This window comes from Cynoglossus semilaevis, chromosome 14, assembly GCF_000523025.1.
Source record: "Cynoglossus semilaevis isolate Cse_v1.0 chromosome 14, Cse_v1.0, whole genome shotgun sequence".
Classification (NCBI taxonomy): Eukaryota; Metazoa; Chordata; class Actinopteri; order Pleuronectiformes; family Cynoglossidae; genus Cynoglossus; species Cynoglossus semilaevis.
Window position 1 is genome coordinate 4,783,238 of NC_024320.1, and position 21,025 is coordinate 4,804,262.

Below are 21,025 nucleotides of genomic sequence, written 5' to 3' on the forward strand. Positions count from 1 at the left end.
TTTTACATGGAGTCAGTCACAGTGAACAGCGATGAAGATCACAGGGAGAGTGTGCTGTTGAATTCTTTATTGTCCTCTGCTCTTCTACCTCAACAATGAGACCACTCTGCTGCTGCTGCTGACCAAGATAGATTCATTTTTCCTGAAAATAGTAAGCAACCATAGGTTGGTTAATAAATACTCAAAATACAGTAAGACTATAGTGGATGCATGTACATAGTTAATGATCCAATGATCATTAATGATCTAAAGTACCTAGATCTGGAAACGGTTCAAAATCACCCAGAAGCCTCTACCCAATAAAAAACATTGCAACATATAGTAGAAATGCCACTCCTTATCTGTGACCAGTGTCTGCTACAAACCAAAATACAACCCCTGCAGCAGTGAGTGGTGAAATAATGATAACACTGATCCACCCTGTGCTTACCTGTGCCAGTTGCCTGTGTTTACAGTCTGATTATTCACTGTGTTGTTCACGTCAAACCTCAAACACAGGTTGTGATCACCTCAGTGACTAAACGCCTCATCATCCACCTTGGCCTGCTTTTATGTCTTCAGATTCCTGCGACTCCCGTGGATGAGTCTAGACGTCATCCGCATGATAATCTGTTTACTGGAGCAGAGCACATGCTGGGGATTAACAGGTGAAAATCCCCACATAGACCTCAGGTTATGTTTTAACCACCTTCTACTGCTGCTGTTGTCACTGAGTTGACAGCTGCTATAGCAACAGTGGACCCACAGTGCAGTTTTGAATTTTTGATTGGATACCATACAGATTGCCATCCATCCATCCATCCATTTTCATCCGCTTATCCGTTGCCGGGTCGCGGGGGCAGCAGTCGCCACCCAAATCACACTGCACCGTACCAAACCTTCCTGTGGGTGGTGAGTCCACTGGAAGGTACCAACCGCCCTAACCTGGATTCACTCTAACCCAGGAGGTGAACCCTGGGGTTCCACACCAATGACAGAGACATTGCCTCTGGGCCAAAGCGCCACCCATACAGATTGCTTTTTCCTAAATGTTTTCGATACTTTGTGTGACTTTGTGAACACATGACTGCTGGCCATCTAAGAATGTTAATGTGTATTTCTCATAATATATTAGTCATAACACTTTACATTACTTTACTGTTGGAAAATGTAACCTACCACTCAGGGACGAAGATGTCTAATTTACTGTGGTCACACAGAAACAGTCTGTATGTAGGAAGTTACTCTGACAGACGTGGAAGTCACACGTGTTTTTATCATTTATTAATTAGTAAAGTAAAAAAATACTTTGTGAGCGTAATCCATACTCAGTCAGTACTCATGTCAATAAATATCGATACCACAGAGTTGATACTCCCATCACTATTAGCGATCTTGTTGCGCTACATTTATAGCTAAACTGTAATTATGCAACTGTATTCAAATACTGTACACAAAAGTATACAAATATAGTTAAAATTCAATTCAAATGATTATCATTTTGTTTTGTGACTAAATGAAATTTGATTATTTTCATAAATTATATATTCGGTCCTTGGTGTGATCCTCAACCCTGCTTTTTTGTTTCCATGGCAGATTGTAAGATGCAGTTCCATCTTTGACAAACAGCAGCAGCTTCTAAAGTCCTAGCACTGGAAAAGCTGTCAGAGGTGTAGATTATTTTTCACGTATTTTTCTTCTCTTCTGAGCTGTTTACCTTTGAGTTTAAGGCTGACTGTGTATTTTTAGGGCCCAGGTTCAGGACCTGAACCTGTCGTACCAGTGTGACAACGTATGAGTCTGCTACTGGAACCTGGATGCAACAACCGACTCTGTGAGTGTGCTGGGAAAACTGCTTGGCTGTGAGATGTTTGGACCTTCTCTCCTCTGTTGTCACCATCATCGTCTTCATCATCATCATCATCAGCTGCTGCTTCTGCTGCTTTGCATTGCAGCAGCTGTTCTCAGGACTCATGGTACGTTCCGCATCAAAAAGTTTCAACGTAAGTTTTTGTATTAAGCAAATTAAGGAAGTACAGTGTTACAAGATAAGAATTTGATGAGTACAGCTCACTATATACATCTACATTTTGTGTTTAACTCTAAAGCAGTCCAGCAGACTGCTAGCTTCAAGTGAGGCAGTGCCTCGGCTGTCAATCATGACAAGTAAAATACTAACAATAAGAGAAGATAAACTTATCCATTTCAACATTTCTAAGGTAAAAATCAATGTTCAAATATTCATGGGAGAAGAGTATCAGTGTCAGAATAACTTGTATAACATTTTTATATCTAGTGTCTTAAACGAGGGGCGTTCATGTACTATCGGAAATTTGAGAATCTGACCTTGAATTACTGAAACAGCCACCAGGTCTATTTTGATGGGATTAAAAAAGTGCTGTGATGCATAAACCTGAGGCTATTTCAACTAAAGTGTGTTACAAGACACCAAGGAAGAGGCATAATATGGCATCTTAGAAAACCTAGTTTTCCCAGTTCGAGTTTTATAGTAAATGCTTCAATTAAGCTATTTAGGGTTCATATTTGTACACTGGACTCCAGATGAGTCAGTGCCTCACCACGTATGAACCTCACTACACATGTATGGTGAATATATATATATATATATATATATGTATATATTTATATATATATATGTATATATATATATATATGCATATATATGTTTTATATGTGTATAAATGTATGTAATGTATGTATGAAAAATAAATATTGAATAAGATAAAAAAAATTGGGACTAACCAACTACGAGGAACCATTTAACAAACTGACTTTAGCTCCTTAATTGCTGAGCTGAGCGTTATGTTCCAGGTGAGGTAATAACCTCCTCCAGTCTGACTGCAGAGGTGAACCGCCCCTTTGTGCTCAGCTGTAACATCACAACAGCACCAGGAAGCAGTGTCCGACAGGTCCGTTGGCTCGACCAGCACAGAAAGGTCATGCTGGCCTACCAACAGAAGGTGCCACCTCACATCAGCCACCAGGAGCAAAGTGTGGAGCTCACAGGCCATAACAATAACAGCAGCTCCATTACCATCAGGCGAGTGCGGCTTGAGGACGAGGGCTGCTACAGTTGTGTCTTTGACGTTTACTCGACGGGGTCACAAGAAGGCATAACATGCCTCAAAGTAACTGGTTAGTACTAAGGAGGTTGATCTTCAGACTGAATGAATATGCACCCATTCAATGGTCTCTACTTTTATAGAGATTTGTTTTTTAAGTCAAATATGTTATGGATGGATTAACTGATAGCCGGAAGATGCCTCAGAAATGAAAAAAAAAAACTCAAAATATGGCTAGCCTAGAAACAACTTCAAATGAGAGCTTGTTCTTTGAAAGACAAGTCAAAATGTCTACATGTACATTTGTGCATGTAAAAAGCTAAAGTAAAACGCTAGCTAAATGTTATTGTAGCAAAAAGAGACTCTTTTACTACAACAGTTAGTTATCCTGAATTACTAAAATATAACCAAAGTTACTAAAACAGCTTAAAGTTGATAGAATGGCTGAATATTTTTAATAAAAGCAACTATGTGTTTTTTTAGGATCTTATTATATAAAATATTGCACAAAATCTACTATTACTTTGCTTTGGCATAAAAACATCAGCGTTAGTGTAACCAAAAAGCTGAATATTGGCTTCACATGAAAAGGTAAAATTACTGAAAATTTTCCAAAAATAGATCAAAATAATTAGTGGTTAATAAATACTTTTGAGATGGCACCTTAATGTAGGTAGAGATAACTGTCTTTGCTACACAGATGTAACACGGAATTTCTGTTGTTTAGGTAAAGTGCGCCTAGTGGGTAACAAGACGGCCATTAGTGGGAATTCGGCCACACTCTCCTGCTGGTACAGCCTCCCAGTGCGAGTGCAGCAGGTGCTGTGGAGGAAGACCGCGGAGCAGGGTGACACCACCACTGTGGCCGCCTACAGCAAGAAAGGCCACTTCAGTATCGAAGACGCCTTCAGAAGTCGAGTGAGCCTGAGTCGAACCCTGGACAACACGGAGCTGACCCTGCTGTCGGTGAGCACAGAGGACGAGGCCTGCTACACCTGTGAGTTCCACACGTACCCTGATGGAGAAAGGAGCGATGTCGCCTGTCTCTCCGTCTACGGTGAGTCACACAACACAAGCCACTTAGTTGGTGTTTAGATCTAGGTGAGTTAGGCCACACAGGGCCAACTGCCACGCAGGAATGATCACCTCCTTCTGGCTGACAAATATCCACACGTAATACATTCTGAAGTAATAACTGGACTCATCAATGTGTGGTTCCATAGTGTAGCAGTTATCATGCCTGCTTATACAGTATATCTGCCTTACACTCAAGAAGGTCCTGGGTTTGATCTCCAGAGGATCCAGGATTATTTGATAAACACACTCCAAGATCTGATTTAAAACAACTGTCAGGCAGATGATCTGTGATTCATCCAAGTATCAAATCAATAAAAATATCCTCACCCAAAATCCTAACTGTGGGCCAGTGAACTATTTTTTTGTCAAAATGTGGTCCACAACCACAACTTTAACCAAAAGTTAGCTGTGTTGTTGTTGTTGCTTATATCATGACATAGCTTGGCCGAACAGTTGGACGACTTTGTTATTGAGGGTTCATACCAGCGAGGGACTGGGTCATAGGGTCGCATGCGTCATTACTGGGTTAATGTGTTTTATTAACTAGGACCAAGTCTGGTTTTGTTTTCACCTCAGTGCACTGTGGTCTGAGAGGACATGTCTGTGTGCAGTTGTGTCTTGTTGATGTACAGGAAAAATAAGTGTGTTGTTTAAACAATCTCATCAGCAGCTCAGAGGGGAAAGTTGCTTTGGTCGCTCCTTAAATGGCTCTGACCTGTGCCATGCTTCGTGACCTCTGGCCTCCACTTGAACCACACCTTCATTTCCTGCTACGATGGCAGAGGGGTGATAGGCTGAGTGTGAGTGTAACGCTTCAGCAGAGAGTGTGTGTGATTATTGACCGTAGAAGGGCTGGTGCTAAGGGAAACGGGATGAATTATTGGGCTGAAGCCCAGGAGAAGTGGCCCACTGTTCCTGGAGACACAGGGCTCTACTGTCTGAGTGTGTGTGTACGTTCTGCTGCTAAACAAAGCGTGCAACTGTTCGATCTGACAAAGCTAAATATCCAGAGAGTTAAAATCCCGAGGACAAGCTGGTCTGCACTGATCCTGGTCTGGCTTTTGTTCTAGAAAAGACTTGTATTATTGTACCCCAGTCAAAAAAACAGTCATGTGATGTCTTTAATTAGACCAGACAAAACTATTAGGGTTGATCTAGGGTTTATCCCTATCAGAAATATCTGTCCAAACTGATAGTGGAAGTTTAAATTTAGACCCATTTAACTTCATATACACAGTCCTTGACTCACAGTACCTCGGAATTCCGTTTATGGCACAACGTGACATAGCTAACGTTGCTAACACTCCCAACCCAGGACCAAATACTTGGTAAATGACTGAGGGGATTGATTTTAAATGATTCTTCGGTTATTTGTAAGGGAGTCCTGAATACTAATATGTTAATTATGTTAGCATAATATTAGCCACAACACAGGTCCATTAGTAAAACAACCAAAAATAACAGTAAATTTTAACAGCAGAAATAAAAAGTTTTTGACATTCAGCTTATAGATAGAGTCATAGGTCATGGAAGAGTTATAGTAGTAGTATTACATTAGCTTGGTTTGCTACCTTATGCTATGTAAAATTATAGTACATGGGGTCCTCTGTTTACAGCGTCCTCGACCTACAGCGTTTGAGGACAATGTTTCGTGGTTATGTTCTCTTGCCATAAATTTATCAAGAAAGCCCTCTTGTTCTATCATTCCTTTTCTGATCAAATGTCATTTTCCTGTCTCCAGTTTTACCCAAACCAGAGGTGAATCACATGACTACATCGCCGGGAATCACCGAGGCTAACTGCACCACTCAGTCTCGCCCTGCGGCCGACATCTCATGGAACATCGAGGGAGACAACCGGACGATTGGACCACCCTTGTTGTCGTCCCTCGATCAGGGAGATGGAACAACTGTGGTGATCAGCACTATCATCTTCCAATCAGAGCTCTTGGATGAGCTGTCAGTCAAGTGCATTGTGCACCACCATGGTTTGGAGAAAGCCATGACAGTTCCTCTTTACCCAAAAGGTCAGGCAGTATTGCTGTTTTTTCACAACAGTTGAAAATTTTGCAAAAAAAATTTCACAAAATAGCTAAAAGCAAAGAAAAATTTAAACTAAAAAAAATGTTTGTTTTTTATCAATAAATAAACAAACATCCTGGAGTTAACATTGCATTTACACTGCACAACTTATATGAAATGTTAGCACATACATTAGCCTCCAATTGTAATGATGTTTTATAATTTAAAATATGTTCATCACAGGGGTCGGGATGACAGTTACAGACCTACAAAAGATCAGATTTTTAAAGTAAATATACATTTTCCTGTTTAAGGGTAGGAGGCCAAGGAAAACCAGACTCTTGTTTTCTTCACATAGTTGTGTCTCAACTATTTCAGTGGTTTGGTGGTGGGTAATTGTAGCTGTTCTGATGGAGTCTTGAGTCCTGTTATGTTACAGCATGTGGGGAGAAACAATATTTGACAGAAAACTGTGGCTCACAGCCACAAGGTCAAATATAGACAGTCCAGATGGCATATCTCTTTGTTTGGGATACAAGTGTTTTGAGACGTTGCACTGTGTTGTGCTTGTTGTGTTGCAGTGGGTCCACTTGTTATCATCCTGCTGTCAGTGTGTGGTGTGACTGCAATACTCCTCATCTGCCTGTGTGTGTGTCTGTGCAAGTGTTTCGTCTGTACTAAAGGTGAGTACAAGATCTGGAATTGACCCAAACCAATTCAAGTTTAAGTTAACAATACTTATTTAGAACTGTAGAATTTTCTTCTGGAGTGTTTTTGTCTCATGTGACTTTCCTCGTAACCAATGTTGCTGTCCAAGTTCAGAGTGTCTCGTCATTGCTTGGATATAGATGAAGTGTTTCTATTTCTGGTTGCAAACGTGAAAAGAATTCTGGGATTTTAAGAGGCCTGATTCAGGAGGTCAACCTCTGTGACTTACAGTAGAGTCCACGACAGAGTTCAGACTAAAATTAGTTTTCTTTATAAAGCTGCTATTGTTATTGTTTCTAAATAGACAGTGAGCCCAGTCAGCATTTAAATCCTTTCTCTCAAAAGCATGTTAGCATTATTTACCCATCAACACAAAGACAAATTCTGTTGTAACTATTTTTTTTGACTTTTGTCTGTGTGACTCCCATCTATTTTGACTACCTTTTAGTTGTCTGGTTTATTTAGCTTAATGGCTAATGTAGCTAAGGAATCTAATTAATGTAATTTTGATTGCTTGCTTCTTTGTTGTGGCTGTATTAAGTCAGTGTTCATGCTAGGATACTATTCAGTAAATGAGACAGTGGCTAAAACGTGGTGCACATAAGACCCATTTCAAACTTGTTATGGTGTATCTAGTAGGGACTGTTTGGTCTGATACTCAGTTATTGGGCCAACATTGGTCAAAATCTCAGGATTGAACATAAAAAACCCACAGTAGCCCTTCCGATCCGATACATTAGCCCAAATACTCAACTTAACTTTACGCTGTAAACAGTGACACCATCCCCTCTGGAAGAGCAGCTTGCAGCATGATGGAGCAGAAAAGAAGGTATCAGATTGATATCAGCTTTGACAGATACTCCAAGTTGCAGTATCAGTATTTGTATCTATCTGACATGAAAAAGTTGTAGCCATCCCTAGTAGTTGATACATACTAGTATTTCTCATACTAGTCCTTAGTCTTAAAAGTGTTGTTTGGGCCTCACAGTACTGGTTCCTAAAATAAGTTTGACTTCTCTGCACTGCTTGTCCGGTTGTCTGGTTCCTAATGTAAAATCACAGCCACTTTTCTTTGGCATGCTCAGCAGAGTCGTATTGGTGCGTATGATTTCAGATGCTGGCAGTTTGGCTTCACATTCAACACCTAAGTGTTTCGTGTTAAGGTTATATGTTAAAGTACACATACTGTACTTTAGGTTAGTACCACATTATTGAAAACCTTCTTGATATTTTTCAACCCAATCTTATATATTCCTTAACTTTGACACTCTTTAAAGAGGTGGTTTGACGTTGCACACAGTCACCACAGCCTCTGTCTAACTAAAGCTAATATTGAATATGCCACTTCACTTCAGTCTTTGTTGGACCAACAGTCATGAGGTGATAAAGGTTCGGGGTTAGTGGTGTTTATCTTTGATTGTCACAAAACTGAGCTAAATTGGCAAAATTAGCTATTTTTGCAAATTTTTAAATTTGCCTCAGTTATTGGTGTTTAGTATTTGTTTTACATTTTCTGAACAGTATAGGTTTTACATTTTTATGTCATATATGTCCAATTTCTGCTGTTTCTGGCTCTTGTATTTAATTTTGCATCTGTTTTGCCAAAAATTGCCAAATATTTTTGCATATTTGCCAATTTTTAGTTACAACCAAACTAATATTCACGAAAAAGCTGTGATTCCTTATTGATTCTGCTGTTGTTGATTTTTCAATTTTTTGTACTCTAACCGACTTTATGGTGAGGTGACACCCCTTCGTTATCAAACTTTTTCACTCATAAATCTTCTTTTCCACCAACAGGGAGTGAAACTGTTTAGAGAATTATTCAGCCGGTGCGTTTGCCAAAACTCAGCCCTTTAGAGAAAAGAAAAGTAGGTCAGAGCTGATGAGACAAGGTTACAACCATCCCACGGTCCTTTTCCTTTTGGCAGCACAGATTTGTGACTAAATGGCCTTTCATTTGAACTTTGATCCAACAGAAATCCTACATTTCCACAAATTCTTCCAAACTCCACCTCATCTTTGTTTTGAGATTAGCCAAGAGCATGGGAAAACATGTTGCCTCTCCTCATGTTTAAATGATGGGAAGTCTTTAAATTAGAGTCTCTTTTATTTTTTTTTTATTTTCTCACACTTAGGAATGGAAATTTACCTAGATTAATGTATTTTGGGGAATATAATTTTTTTCATCCTTTGGCTGGGTTTGCGACTTATACTCAGATGCGACTTATATATTGAAATATATAATTTTACGTTTGAATCTTTACACTGACAACCGCTAGAGGGCACTCTAGGCTTGTGCACCAGTCTCTGCTACTCCTGCATTAATGGAAATGTACAAGTTTGTTATTTTCACACCGACAGCTGCTAGAGGGCACTGGTGCAACTTATACTCCGGAGAGACTTATATATGTTTTTTTTTTCATCTTCATTGTGCATTCTTTGGCTGCTGCGATTTATACTCAGAGGAACGTATAGTCCAGAAAATACAGTAATCACAATTGATCCTGATTAATTACAATTACTATTGTTATTATTTTAGTACGATTAGGATTAATCCACAGCTACCTGTGATCAATCTGATTAATTTGATTAATTGAGAGCCCAATGTAATATCTCTCCATGTTTTCGTAGACTGGTAAAAAAAAAGAAAACTTTTATGAAGCTGCTCTTTTGATTCATGTTAGTATGTGTTCTTTTATGACATGACATTCGATCCTGAACTTTACTATCGGTTTCCTTTTTGGTTCTAAGGAGTGATCTAAAGCAGCTGTGTGAAGCCTGTAGGGTCAGAGCAGCAGTCGTTTCAGGATCAGTAGCCAGAGATGGAGATATATTTAAGAAAGAACGGCGTCTGGTTTCCAACTCGCCCACATCCTATTCCCTTGTTTTCCATCTCTGCGGTTCCTGAGCAGAATAACAAGTGGCTGTGGCGATTGTCCTCAGTTTGCAGCCACAACAAAACATTTCCCACTGGCTCTGTCAGGGACACAGGCAGACATCAGCAGACTGCAGAGAAACAACTGTGACAGAAAGGAACCAGAGTCCAAATCTGAAAGCCTGGCCTTTGATAGCAGCACTTTCTCACACTTGACTGTACAAACACAAACGTACTGTATTTTTCAGGCTTGGCTCAACTGCGGCATCCTGGGAAAAAAACAAACATAAAGGCAGTTACTGTGATGGGTTTCAGATTGTGTTTGAATGGAGGACAAGCTGTCGTCCACGGGGTGTTGACAAATTCTCCTCCATTTTTAGACGTGGCCTGGTTCTATCATATCCCATGCAGAGAGGAGTTTGGTTCTATATGCTGCACATTGCCAAATGTATGTATTAATGTAAATGTACTTTTGCATTTTTTGGTAATGTTATTTTTGGAAAATTACTTTAAATTAGGGATATCGGATATTACCTTTTTGCCAATATTTGATTTGCCGATACTGTCAAAACACTTTTGATTCAGATATCAACCGATATAGATATAGTGGAGCAGTGATGGAAGTTAAGTAAAGAGTCTCAATTATTGTCTGCCCCCTAGGGGACAGAATTACTAAAATACTACTGAACACCTGGTAATATTTATTTATTTATTATGATGTGTCTGTACAAACCACTGTAAGAGTTGCTGGCTCCAGCACACACACACAATCCCCTGATGATCAATATAGTTTAATAAAATGAGCCTAAATGGTGCCACCTAGTGACTAAAGGCTTGTTTAGCGTTGATAGTGTTCTGTGTTCACGTGTTATGAAGGAGTTAACAGTTACAGGTATGGGAGAGGGAGAGTGAGAGGAGGAAAGGGTGTTTCTGGAGAAGCTGGGTTGAGACCAATAAAGGAGTTTGGACCGAGTTACTGCAATAGTGTATCAATAAAAGTTCTTCAGAACACTGAGTCATCTGACTGGTCTGTCACCGGGGCATTGGACTAGTCTTAGAGCACACATCATTTGGCATTGTGTTATCAGGTTTTCATTATCGGAGGAAAAACCAATAACTGTTCTTACAGATATTACAAAATATACTCGTATCGGGCCAATAATACCAGTTGGTCAATATTATCAGACATCCTTACTTTAAATCACTGATGTTTGGACATGGGTTGTTTTTGTTGGCTTATAGTTTAAGGAATGTACGAATTTGGTCCAGAAAAGCCCAACAATTGAGGATCAAAACTTTTACACACTTGAAGACAACGAACTATCAGCATCAGTCTGATTCCTGGCCGAATTCACAGGACTTTGAGTTTATTCTTTCCAGCCCAGACCATCATAAACAGTCTTTCCAGCCGTGTGTGTAGTCCTTCAGAGATGGAGCAGGAGAACCTGTGCTGAGAAACCTCAGGTCAGACTGGGAGCTGGCCACAGTGGCTTCTGTGGTTTTCCTCTAAATCAGTGGGTGTAACAGGGGCTGAGGCTGTTCCAGGAAAATCTGTTTCTGCTGCTGCTCTATTCCTGTCTGACAGTTGTGGGGTTAAGTCACAATACCGACATTAAAACAGTAAACAGTAACCAATGGCGCTACAGGAAGTAACTGAGAGGCACATCCTGACATATTGTTTGAAGGGCGACACTGATTTTCCACAGAGATAATACAGGAAACATGTTAGGCAGAGGACACCTAGTGGCCTCGATGACACCCTGCAGTAGTTGTGTCTAACTCAACCCTGACAATGAACTTATTGCTAACTTCTAGCCATTTTAGGTTCATTTCTTGATATGCAGTATTGCCTGTATTTTATTTTATTTTTATTTTTTGTAACTTAGGTTACATTGTTTCTTAATTATTTAGCTCATATAAACTTAAGTTCCACTAGTTGTAGTGAGTTTTTTAGTTTTGTGTGCCATCTTTAAGATAATTCAGTGTAAGCTAAACGGTAGCGATTTGTAGCTTTCTTATTAATCTTGTTTTGAGCCAAGCCTGTTTTCTTTTTTTACTTTTCCTGCAGAAGGGTTAGCTACCATTTTATTAATGCCAGACTGTCTAACCAGTATCATGTTAACATTTTATACACAGTTATTAAGATGTTAAACTCTGTGGTTAAATGCAGGAGAGAGAGAAAAAGGATGGTTGAGTGACTCACTCTCTGTCTCTCTTTTTTTAATAATCCAGACTAATTTGGAGCCTGGCCTCATCCCTGTTACTGTCCTTACTGCTGATTCTGTTGATGAGCGTCCTGCAGAGCTCTGGACCTGATGTGCATGTTCAGCAGCCTGTTGTCCACCTAGACATGCACAGGAAGGACAGATCTTTGACACACTGGACTCCAATGCTGCTTGTAATGCCATCAGGAGCTGGTTTGACATATTTAAAGGTTGAAAATCACATTTAACTTTTAGCATAAATTAGCTGTGAGGCAGAAAGGCTGTTTATAAAGGAACTGATCTGATATTTAAATGTAGAAAACTTGAATGTGTTTCTGTTAGATGTTTAGCCAAAGCTAGGTAAAACCAGGGGAGGGGGGGTTACACTTTTGTAACTTGCTAAAAGGCAATAATAAGGGATAAATAATTACTTTTGATGACAAGTTTGAAAGCAAAAGTCTAATGTTTGAAGGTTATCCAGAGAAAGAAAAAAAATAAGTCAGTTCAAACTATGTGTCTATTATTTAGAAAGCAGAGAAAATAAAAGTTACCAAAGCTCACTGCATGTTTAGAAATAAATAACCAAACATTGTTAGAAATAGTTACGAAAAATCTTTACAACTGACAAAAAAGAGCGACAAAGCTGACACTAGGAATCAAACTTAAAACTTCTACGGCACAGAGAGTTAAAGTTAATAAACATGGCATGCTCAGGGTTAGCAACTATACAGTAATCATATCAAATAATAACAAAACACACACTATCGGTTCCATTCAAACAACAACCAAGGTGAGATGGTCAAATGTTTAAACCAGGGGTCACCAACCATTTTAAAACTGAGAGCTACTTCAAGGGTCCTTAATAATACAAAGAGCTACGGTTTTGACACAGACTTACAGTGTACAGGGTAATAATATAAATATAAATATAATAATATAGTATAGACAGATCTAGGATCATGTATTGTAGTTAAGACAACATCGTTCACTCAGTTACAGACGGCAAATGTACACAAATAAACAGCAGGTTAACTGGGTTATCACTGTTTTTCTGTTCTGTTTTATTAGCACTAGAATACTTTCAACATTTTACAATGTTACGAATTTATAAACAAACATTGACCTGGACTCTCATATTTGTAAAAACAAATCTCATTATTTGTTTATGTGAAAAAAAAGACAATATGACACCAAAGTGAGGGACGGCCAGATATTGAGTTACTGATAAAAAAAAGAGTTGAATTTCTAAAAATAAATCAGCTATAAAGTCTGTTGTGATTCATTCAGTCTGGTTAATACACTGGGTTCTTCTTACACTTTTACTTTTCCCTTGACATCTTGACATTTCTGTGTTGATTGTATATTCATTTTTTTGTTGGCAGGAAAGTCGACTCATAACTTCCGAGTTGAGCAATGAGTCGTTCACCCATAGACAGAGCAAATAAAATGAAACCTCTTTTTTTTCCATGGTGATCTAGAGTACAGGGACAGTAGGAAGGCAGTGGGTGGTGAAGATGTGGCAGAGGCATACACAATGGTCTAACCTTTTAATCTTTTTTTTTATTTTCCACCTGCCTCTCATTAACAGGAAGGAGACAGTGATTGTGTTGCTGCTTGGAACCGCTGAGTCTAAAGTTTTAAAAACAAAGACACTTTTTTTAATCAATGAAATAACACATCTAGAGGAAATGTGATGTAATCAGTCTTTCCAAACCTTCAGAGCTGTGGGGAAATTTTGTGCAACAAAGATGCACAACACTAGATGGCAGCATTGTTTGATTTGGGATAATAGGAGCGATTGTTATGACCTACTGATATTGTTTTAGTACATACAGTTTTAGTACGTACAGGTGTCATCACAGGTCTGTTCAGTGCTCCCTGACAAAAATGTTGGGGCTATTCAGTGAAAATAATTCAAATTTTTGTTTTTTTAAACTCATAAAGAATTGTCACCACCATCTCAGTTACTTATTTACTGCTAATAATTTGTCTTTGTGAGAGTGACAGGCAGAAAAAATTAACTACTCTTCCACCAGGTGGACGAAGATGGCTATAAAAGAAAATAAAAAAATAGACTGGGACCAGTTGAGTTTTTCTTCAATTCCTGCAATTCTACCAGTGTTGTGTTCAACTAAACAGATCCAGGTTTCACACTGAGTAAATTGTATCAGTGTGTTATTGTATTTCATCACAAACTTTTTGTGACAGTTTTCGACTGGTGATGTGCCAGTGGACTAGACTAGTTGTTGATCAATAGAAATAGCCGTTACATAGAGTCATTGAACTCTATTTGTGAAATTATTCCTTACAGAATACTTTCTATAAAAGCAACAATATCCACATGTGCATCTGTACATCTGTTATTCTAATGATCATTTATTGCTGGTCCGGTGTTGTATGTGCAGCGCTAGAAACTAACTGACTTAACTTACATCTAACTCCAATTAACTATATAATGGTTTTGTCTTGTGTTTCTTACATCTTCTCATAACAACTGTGGTTGTTTGGTGTTGTAATACCTAAAAAAGTAAGAAGTGGTTTTCATTTCCAAAAAACAGACATTGTTTATCAAATATTTCACAGAAGATGTTTTCTGGTTTTGTCTTGTTGGTTTTTTTTTTGGGTTTTTTTTTGCTTGGTGGAAAGTTTCATTCTGAAGTGAGATATTGTCACTTCCTGGATTCAGTTACATTTTCATCAGTAAAAAGCCCACTTCAGCTATCAGATGTTAGGATGTTAGTCCCAGTCTTAACCTGGTCAGGCCAGCTGAACAGGCTATGAACACACACAGCTAGGACTTCAGTAGTTGAATAGCCTAAGTCCAAAAAATAATTTAGCGCTATTTTAGTAAACGGGGGGCTTACATGAAACGACTTCCATCTGTAAAATACAGGTGAGGGATTTCACTCTCTTGAATTTCAGCTTGCATTTCTCACATCTCTCTGGAAACATCAGCTTTCTTCGCAGTCATTGGTGGTGTGGTTTAAATCAACTTCCTGTTCTTCAGTCAGCACTCTGTCCGCTTCCACGACTTAACAGAGAGCTATACAACTCACCACAAAGGTGATTACCACACACACACACACTCGTTCACACATACTGCACCTGACATCTTAATGTACAGGAAGTCCCCAGAACAAATCACATCTGTGCACAGTAGAAACGCTGCATTGACCCATTTCTTTAAAAGAATGCATAACAGAACACATCGGGACTCTGAAGGTCTCCTCCTGTCTTTTGTTCATCCATTTGAATGTTGTAGAAATACAGTGCCAGTGTGGTGTAGAGGTATAGTACAAGAGTTTCTACTGTAAAGTGGCTGGTGGTCACCTTGGGTAGACCACCGTTGAGGTCTGTTATTTCTGCACACAGTCAGTGGGGAATGATCTGTGGTGCTGCATGTTCTATGAAAGTAAGAGATTCACAGGATTCAACTTGAATTACAAAACAAAAACAGCAAATAAATCTCACAACAAATCTACAACACTCTTGAGTCACTTAGTATGTACCAATTCAAATGTAGGAAACCCACTTAAACACAACCTCACACAAGCTAGGAAATTTTTAAATCAAGCTATCGTGTCTTTGTGCTTAAACTACTGAAAAGAAAAGACAAGCTAATGCAGACGTGGGCAAACTTTTTAACTGGTGGGCCACAAAACAGAACTATTACCTGGAAACAGGAACAGCAATGCTTAGCACAACACACAAACACACAAACTAGGTGTGTGTCTAGGTTCCTAATAGAGAAACATAGGCTTCAAAGATTTTAAGGAACTACTGACAAAACTGTTTTTAATGAACCACAGAAAAATGGGGAACATCTGAGAAAAATGTTTTATAGGGAAATTAAAAGACATTTTGATATCAGCAGATATAGTGTCAACAGCTCTGCAAAGTATCATGATCAGCTCAGAACAAAAGCAAAACCAACCCCTCTATGGCTCTGGGACATCCAGCCAACAGGCGTTTAACTAAAAACCTGCAGTACAAACATGTTTAACCACTTGGTTAACAAAATTCAGCAGGTGCTGTGGGCTGATGAATCAAAAATATTTAGCTGTAACAGAAAACTGAGGACTTTCCCATAAAAATGTTGAGGAGCTGTGCAGGCAACAATGTTGGAAATGATTAGTAATTATTTAGGATTTCTGCAGATAGAAATGAGGATTTGGTCAAAATAAATAATGTCCCCATTGCTGAGGAAAACGAGAATATACTTATAACTTTATATTTGGGGACAACCACTTTACATAGACACATAGTTCTTATGTGGATGTGGTTAACAGCCCTGAAAAGTATTAAAAACTATTCTATGTCGACAAACCTGTATTCATGTGTACCAGGAGCAGCTGTCCTCTGGTGTGGTGTCTTTTGAGCCATGGCACATACTGTATTTTACATATGAAAATTCCACAGTACACAACGGAACAGAAATGTCAAAAAAGGTATATATTATTAAATGACATGATCTTCAAGTTTGAATTTATTTACAATTTACAAGTGTGAAACCTGGGCCTTTTTAGTTGAACACAATGCTGATGTGTTTACAGGAACTGATGAAATACACACGTGAAGATCTTTTTCCGTCAGTGTGTAGAACAATCTCCTAGTGGAGGAATGCATAATCTTACTTCCTGTCAATACAAATTAATTACCCTAAATAAATAATAGTTTTAGACCAATTAAGTGAAATTGGATAATATTCCATGGCACACCTGATGATGTCTTATGGCACACTATTGTGCACAGGGGTTGGAAAACACTGCTCTAGTGTGTGTTTGAATAGTAAGTCTAGTGCTTTTCTATGACACGCAAATTGCTGCATACTCTGTTTCCTCCTCCTGTCTCATCCGTGGTCGAGGAGCACTGACCACTAGTGGCTGATGGTTAAGCGAAGCATAGAGAACAGAATTTTCCTCTGCGTCGGCTGCAGTCCTCTTTATTCCTCGCTTTGTTTTTGGATTTGCATAAATGGAGTCATTTTGTCTCTGTGGTGTAGAAACCAGTGGCCTTGCTCCTGGCTCGGGGTGGGAGTCAAAACTCTCAGCCATTGGAATAGGGATTATCACATACTGCTGACATTAAACATGCAACACTGTCACACACATTGAACCGTATAAATGAACAGAACTGTGGATTTAAGTTGAGTTTGTGTTCTGTTCTTACCTGATTTTCACCTTCCTGTTTTGATGTTTTTCCTGCAGGATTTGGTTTAAGACATAAAAGGTTAGCAGACACATTCATATGTATACAGTATATGTATATGCATATATGGGGCAGTGGTGGCCCAGTGGTTAAGAAAGCAGAGTTGGGGCCAGAAGGTTTCAGTTTCGAGTCCACCATCTGCCAAGTTACCACTGAGGTGCTCTGAGCATGGCACCGTCCCCACACACTGCTCCCCCGGGGGCTTAAAGCAGCAGAGGTCACATTTGGTTGTGTGCAGTGATGTGCTGTAGTTTACTTTACTTCCTTTCCTATATGAAAACCATAGTTTTCTCCCTTAGATATCAAGCATGGCAGAAGTGGTCTTGCCAAGTCATAAGTCAACGGAAGTATTTCACTTTGGTGCACATAGAGCTCTAAGCTTAAGGTGGAATGTATCTAAGATCAGAACTGTCATTCGCAAACTGATAAAAGATCAAAACATTAAAAATGTTTATCCTGTTGTAGAATCAACAGGAAGTAAGACCATAGTGTGATGGGGACACTCTCTCTCTCTCTCTTTCTTTCTCTTGCTGAGTTATACTTTTGTATATTCTTTTTGTCATTTTTCCATATTAAAAACCATTATTTGAATTAGTCACAAATAAAAACTTGTGCAAAACACCAACATCTACCTGGTGATATTTGTCTTTCTGTTCTTACATACAGAAAAATGTTTTTTTATCATATTAAGGACGGGCAGTTTGCCATGATTGATCAAAATAAATTAGAAATAAAGTTAATCTTGTTAAATTCACAGCTAACCTGTGACTAATTTTTTAAATCTGATGACAGCCCTAACAAATACTCTACATATAGAAATATAGCAATGAATAACAAATATTATGTCATGAACTTAAAACATCAGACAGTTCTGATTCTTATTTCTTCTTCTTCTTCTTCTTCTTCTTCTTCTTCTTCTTATTATTATTATTATTATTATATTAAATGAATACATGATATGTGATATGTGATCATGTTACCTCCACAGCCTTGCATGGCTATGACAGATGCAATGATCACAATGATGACAAATGCCACAATCCCAGCTGCAGAGTACAAGTACATCCATTTTTCCACTGCAAGACTTGTCCTGTCTGTAAGGAAGACAGAATTAACGTAGAACACATAAAGGGTGTGACAATGACAACTGAAACTACAGCTTTTTATTATTGATGCTTGATAAAGTAACAACTCTGAACATTGTACAGTAGCAAATGTTTCACTTCCTTCCCAAATTTTTTTTTCTCACTTAATTTAAAGGAATTACAGTCAGGTGACTTCTAACCTATTAGTATACATATTAGATAACAAAAGCAGAAATATTATTATTAATTATTATGTCTCCAAAAATGTTTATGTTTTATTTTTTGGTAAAATAATAAAATCTGTAATATTAAAAGAAACATGACAACCACCAAACTATAACACAATCATAAAGACACATAGTACCATACCTTAAAAACCTTTTTTTTTTTTACTTATTCAGATTTTTAGGCCTAACTTACTAAAATGAAGGTTGTTGTGACTAATGTTTTATGAGGAAATAGGTGAAACGTCACTCAAAAGGAATGGAAATTTAAAAAAAATGTACAATTTTCTATTGTTTAAAGTGACATTTGCTAATCATGCCAATTTTAGTGATCTTACAAGGATTAATCCCTAGCCTGGTTCAGGATACTTTATGGCAGTGATCATTAAGTGCCCACCGAACGGCCCAGTCCAGCTGAATATTAACAGGAACAAATACGTTCTGTGACCTCTAAAAGTAAAGTACTGGGTTTATTATAAGGCAACTTGCATACTATACCTTCTTTACTTCTGTTATTCTTCCATGTAACAGTGGTAACATCAACACTACCTACAAAACAATGAAGGGATTTTTTTAATCAATGTGTGAAAAAGACAGTGAAGGGAGATTGGGTTCAACTCACCGTGGACTGAGACATTAATTTTGTGACCAGAAGAAGCCTTGTTTCGACACAGATACTGACCCGCATCAGTCAAACGTATTCCATGGAAAACAAGATGTAATGTCCACGATGTTGAACTGAAATTTTTCTTTTCAGTAGTTATATGACTTTGGCCACTGATGTTGACAATTACAGGGTTTGGCTGTAATCTGTACCAGGACGGTTCTGTTGAGGGTGAGTCATTGCAAGTAACAACGGTGCAGCTGATTTCAACATATTCTCCAACTGTAGCTGCACGAGTGTTATTGAACACCAGAATGGCAGGGTCACAGTCAGAATCCTCACCTGTAGATTAAAAATATTGAGATGTAAGCATTCGTACTGAAGGCTCTGTATATACAGCAATTAACTGTGCAGCCAAATATATATAAACTGTACTATATATATATATATTACACACACCGCATATACATATATATATATATATACATATATAAATTATTAGGAATGCAAATATATTATATAATATATTATAAATTATTAGGGAAGTCCAACTTGAGTTTGTATTAAAAGGTAAAATGTCTTCTGCAAAAAGTGTCATCTTGTGTGTTGTCTTTTTCTGTGATTTCTTATACCTCAGATCTGTATTCTGTAACTACTGCTAAGGGTTTAACATTGATTGTGAAAAGAATGAGTGATAGTGAGTACCCAGGTCTCACTTTATATTTCCAGTGATTCAGAGCAATATCCATTGACTCAAACTTGAAGTAGGGTTTTTATGCTGTACAGTAGCTTAATGCAGGTGTTAAATGTTTCTCCGAATCCCATTTCTGTCAAAGTCTGTTCCAGAAATCACCATGATATCTCTGCATCTACTTTGAAGTATTTGTTTTGAGTGATATTTATCACCCTGCCCTTTACTTAAAGGGAAATTAACTGCTTACTAAAAGGAAAACACAACGAAAAATATATAAGATATCACAAACAAAAACCCTATCCAAACTCACCATAAGCATTCACGGTATGAGCCAGTACTGCCAGCATGGACACATGCAAAAAAACAGTCCTCATGTTGGAGACACTGGTAGAGTCTCCTGTCATCCTCCAGTATCAGAGTCCAGATGTTGAACATTCCACAGCAATCATCATTAGGGGTTTAAGAAACGGAGATTTGCTGTTTGCTGTAACTTCATGCTGCTTCCTCTTTCTGCAGGGCGTTTGTTCAATTTCTTCTGATCTTCTTTACCTTTGATGTACCACAGGACCTGGTGAATGATGCAAAAGGTGGTGACTAAAAGTAGAAGTGAGGGGTCTTGCTTCTACATATGCAGCAGGTTCTATGCAACGAAGTTTCTTAAAAGGACAGATGGGACTTCCCACAGTCTGTCTACCGCCCCCAACAGTCTGAAGACAAAATAACGCAGACATGTCAATGTGCATTGCTGGAAAAGGTGAAAGGTGAACAGACCCTAATAGTAGCTAGCCTTGGCCGTGGTGCTTAAAAAACTTTGATGAGTAAGATGTGATTAAATAAGTTCTAGTTTGGCAATGGGCTGTCAAGATAATTAAATGTTTTGTCATTCTTTTATCTACTATTTTCAACATCTATTCACACTGACATGTCAAAGACAAGTCCAGGCCTGAATATAACTACAGTATATTTGAATACATGGTTAAATAGCCTTGGAATCACATCTCCAAGATTATGGTCAGAGCTACTCACTGTATGTAGTAAGTGAAGTAAGTATGCAGGAATTTTGTCGTTGCTATTCAAGAAATTACATATACCATAAAAATAATTTTATTATTGCTAAAAATTGGCTTCTTAAGATCTTACTCTTAAGATTTTTTTAAATAAAACATTATTATCTTATTGTTTTATTATTGTATTATTATTGTAATTGGTCAAACAAAAACAAAAAAACTCAAGTCGTGAAAGAAATTAGTGTTAACTTAT

At 38.2% G+C, this 21,025-nt stretch overlaps 2 protein-coding genes across 7 annotated transcripts in view; one reads left to right on the plus strand and one right to left on the minus strand.

Moving 5' to 3' along the window:
- LOC103389249 (OX-2 membrane glycoprotein-like) overlaps window positions 1–13,220 on the plus strand; it is a 15,300-nt gene extending 2,080 nt beyond the window's left edge. For 2 of the 5 annotated variants that reach the window (XM_008324581.3, XM_025061963.1), the window contains exons 2-9: window positions 562–647; window positions 1,576–1,649; window positions 1,729–1,955; window positions 2,812–3,135; window positions 3,790–4,119; window positions 5,881–6,165; window positions 6,742–6,843; window positions 11,979–13,220. In XM_008324581.3, coding sequence (XP_008322803.1) covers window positions 1,847–1,955; window positions 2,812–3,135; window positions 3,790–4,119; window positions 5,881–6,165; window positions 6,742–6,843; window positions 11,979–11,983 — 1,155 coding nt within the window. In that variant the 5' untranslated portion in view covers window positions 562–647; window positions 1,576–1,649; window positions 1,729–1,846 and the 3' untranslated portion in view covers window positions 11,984–13,220. Of the gene's footprint in view, window positions 1–498; window positions 648–1,575; window positions 1,650–1,728; window positions 1,956–2,811; window positions 3,136–3,789; window positions 4,120–5,880; window positions 6,166–6,741; window positions 6,844–11,978 lie in introns of all 5 variants that reach the window. The other 3 variants (XM_025061964.1, XM_025061965.1, XM_025061966.1) reach the window with 3 other exon arrangements.
- Window positions 13,221–15,717: 2,497 nt separating this feature from the next.
- On the minus strand, window positions 15,718–20,784 carry btla (B and T lymphocyte associated). Of its 2 annotated transcripts, none has more exons than XM_017038988.2 (6): window positions 20,076–20,784; window positions 19,090–19,413; window positions 18,966–19,016; window positions 18,139–18,252; window positions 17,120–17,151; window positions 15,718–17,025 (listed from the first exon to the last, which is right to left on the minus strand). In XM_017038988.2, exons 1-6 carry the CDS (start codon window positions 20,167–20,169, stop codon window positions 16,756–16,758), a joined length of 885 nt encoding a protein of 294 aa, XP_016894477.1. In that variant the 5' UTR covers window positions 20,170–20,784; the 3' UTR covers window positions 15,718–16,755. The 2 variants fall into 2 exon arrangements, with proteins under 2 accessions (XP_016894477.1, XP_016894476.1); XM_017038987.2 differs by having other exon boundaries at window positions 15,718–17,028; window positions 20,076–20,778.
- Window positions 20,785–21,025: the final 241 nt, after the last annotated feature.

Coding starts and splice junctions, on each gene's coding strand:
- btla (XM_017038987.2), bottom strand. CDS start 20,169: ATGACAGGAGACTCTACCAGTGTCTCCAACATGAGGACTGTTTTTTTG. Junction 18,253..18,965: donor GAATAACAGAAGTAAAGAAG/GTATAGTATGCA, acceptor TCTTCCTTACAG/ACAGGACAAGTCTTGCAGTG. Junction 17,029..17,119: donor AACAGGAAGGTGAAAATCAG/GTAAGAACAGAA, acceptor GTTTAATGTCAG/CAGTATGTGATAATCCCTAT.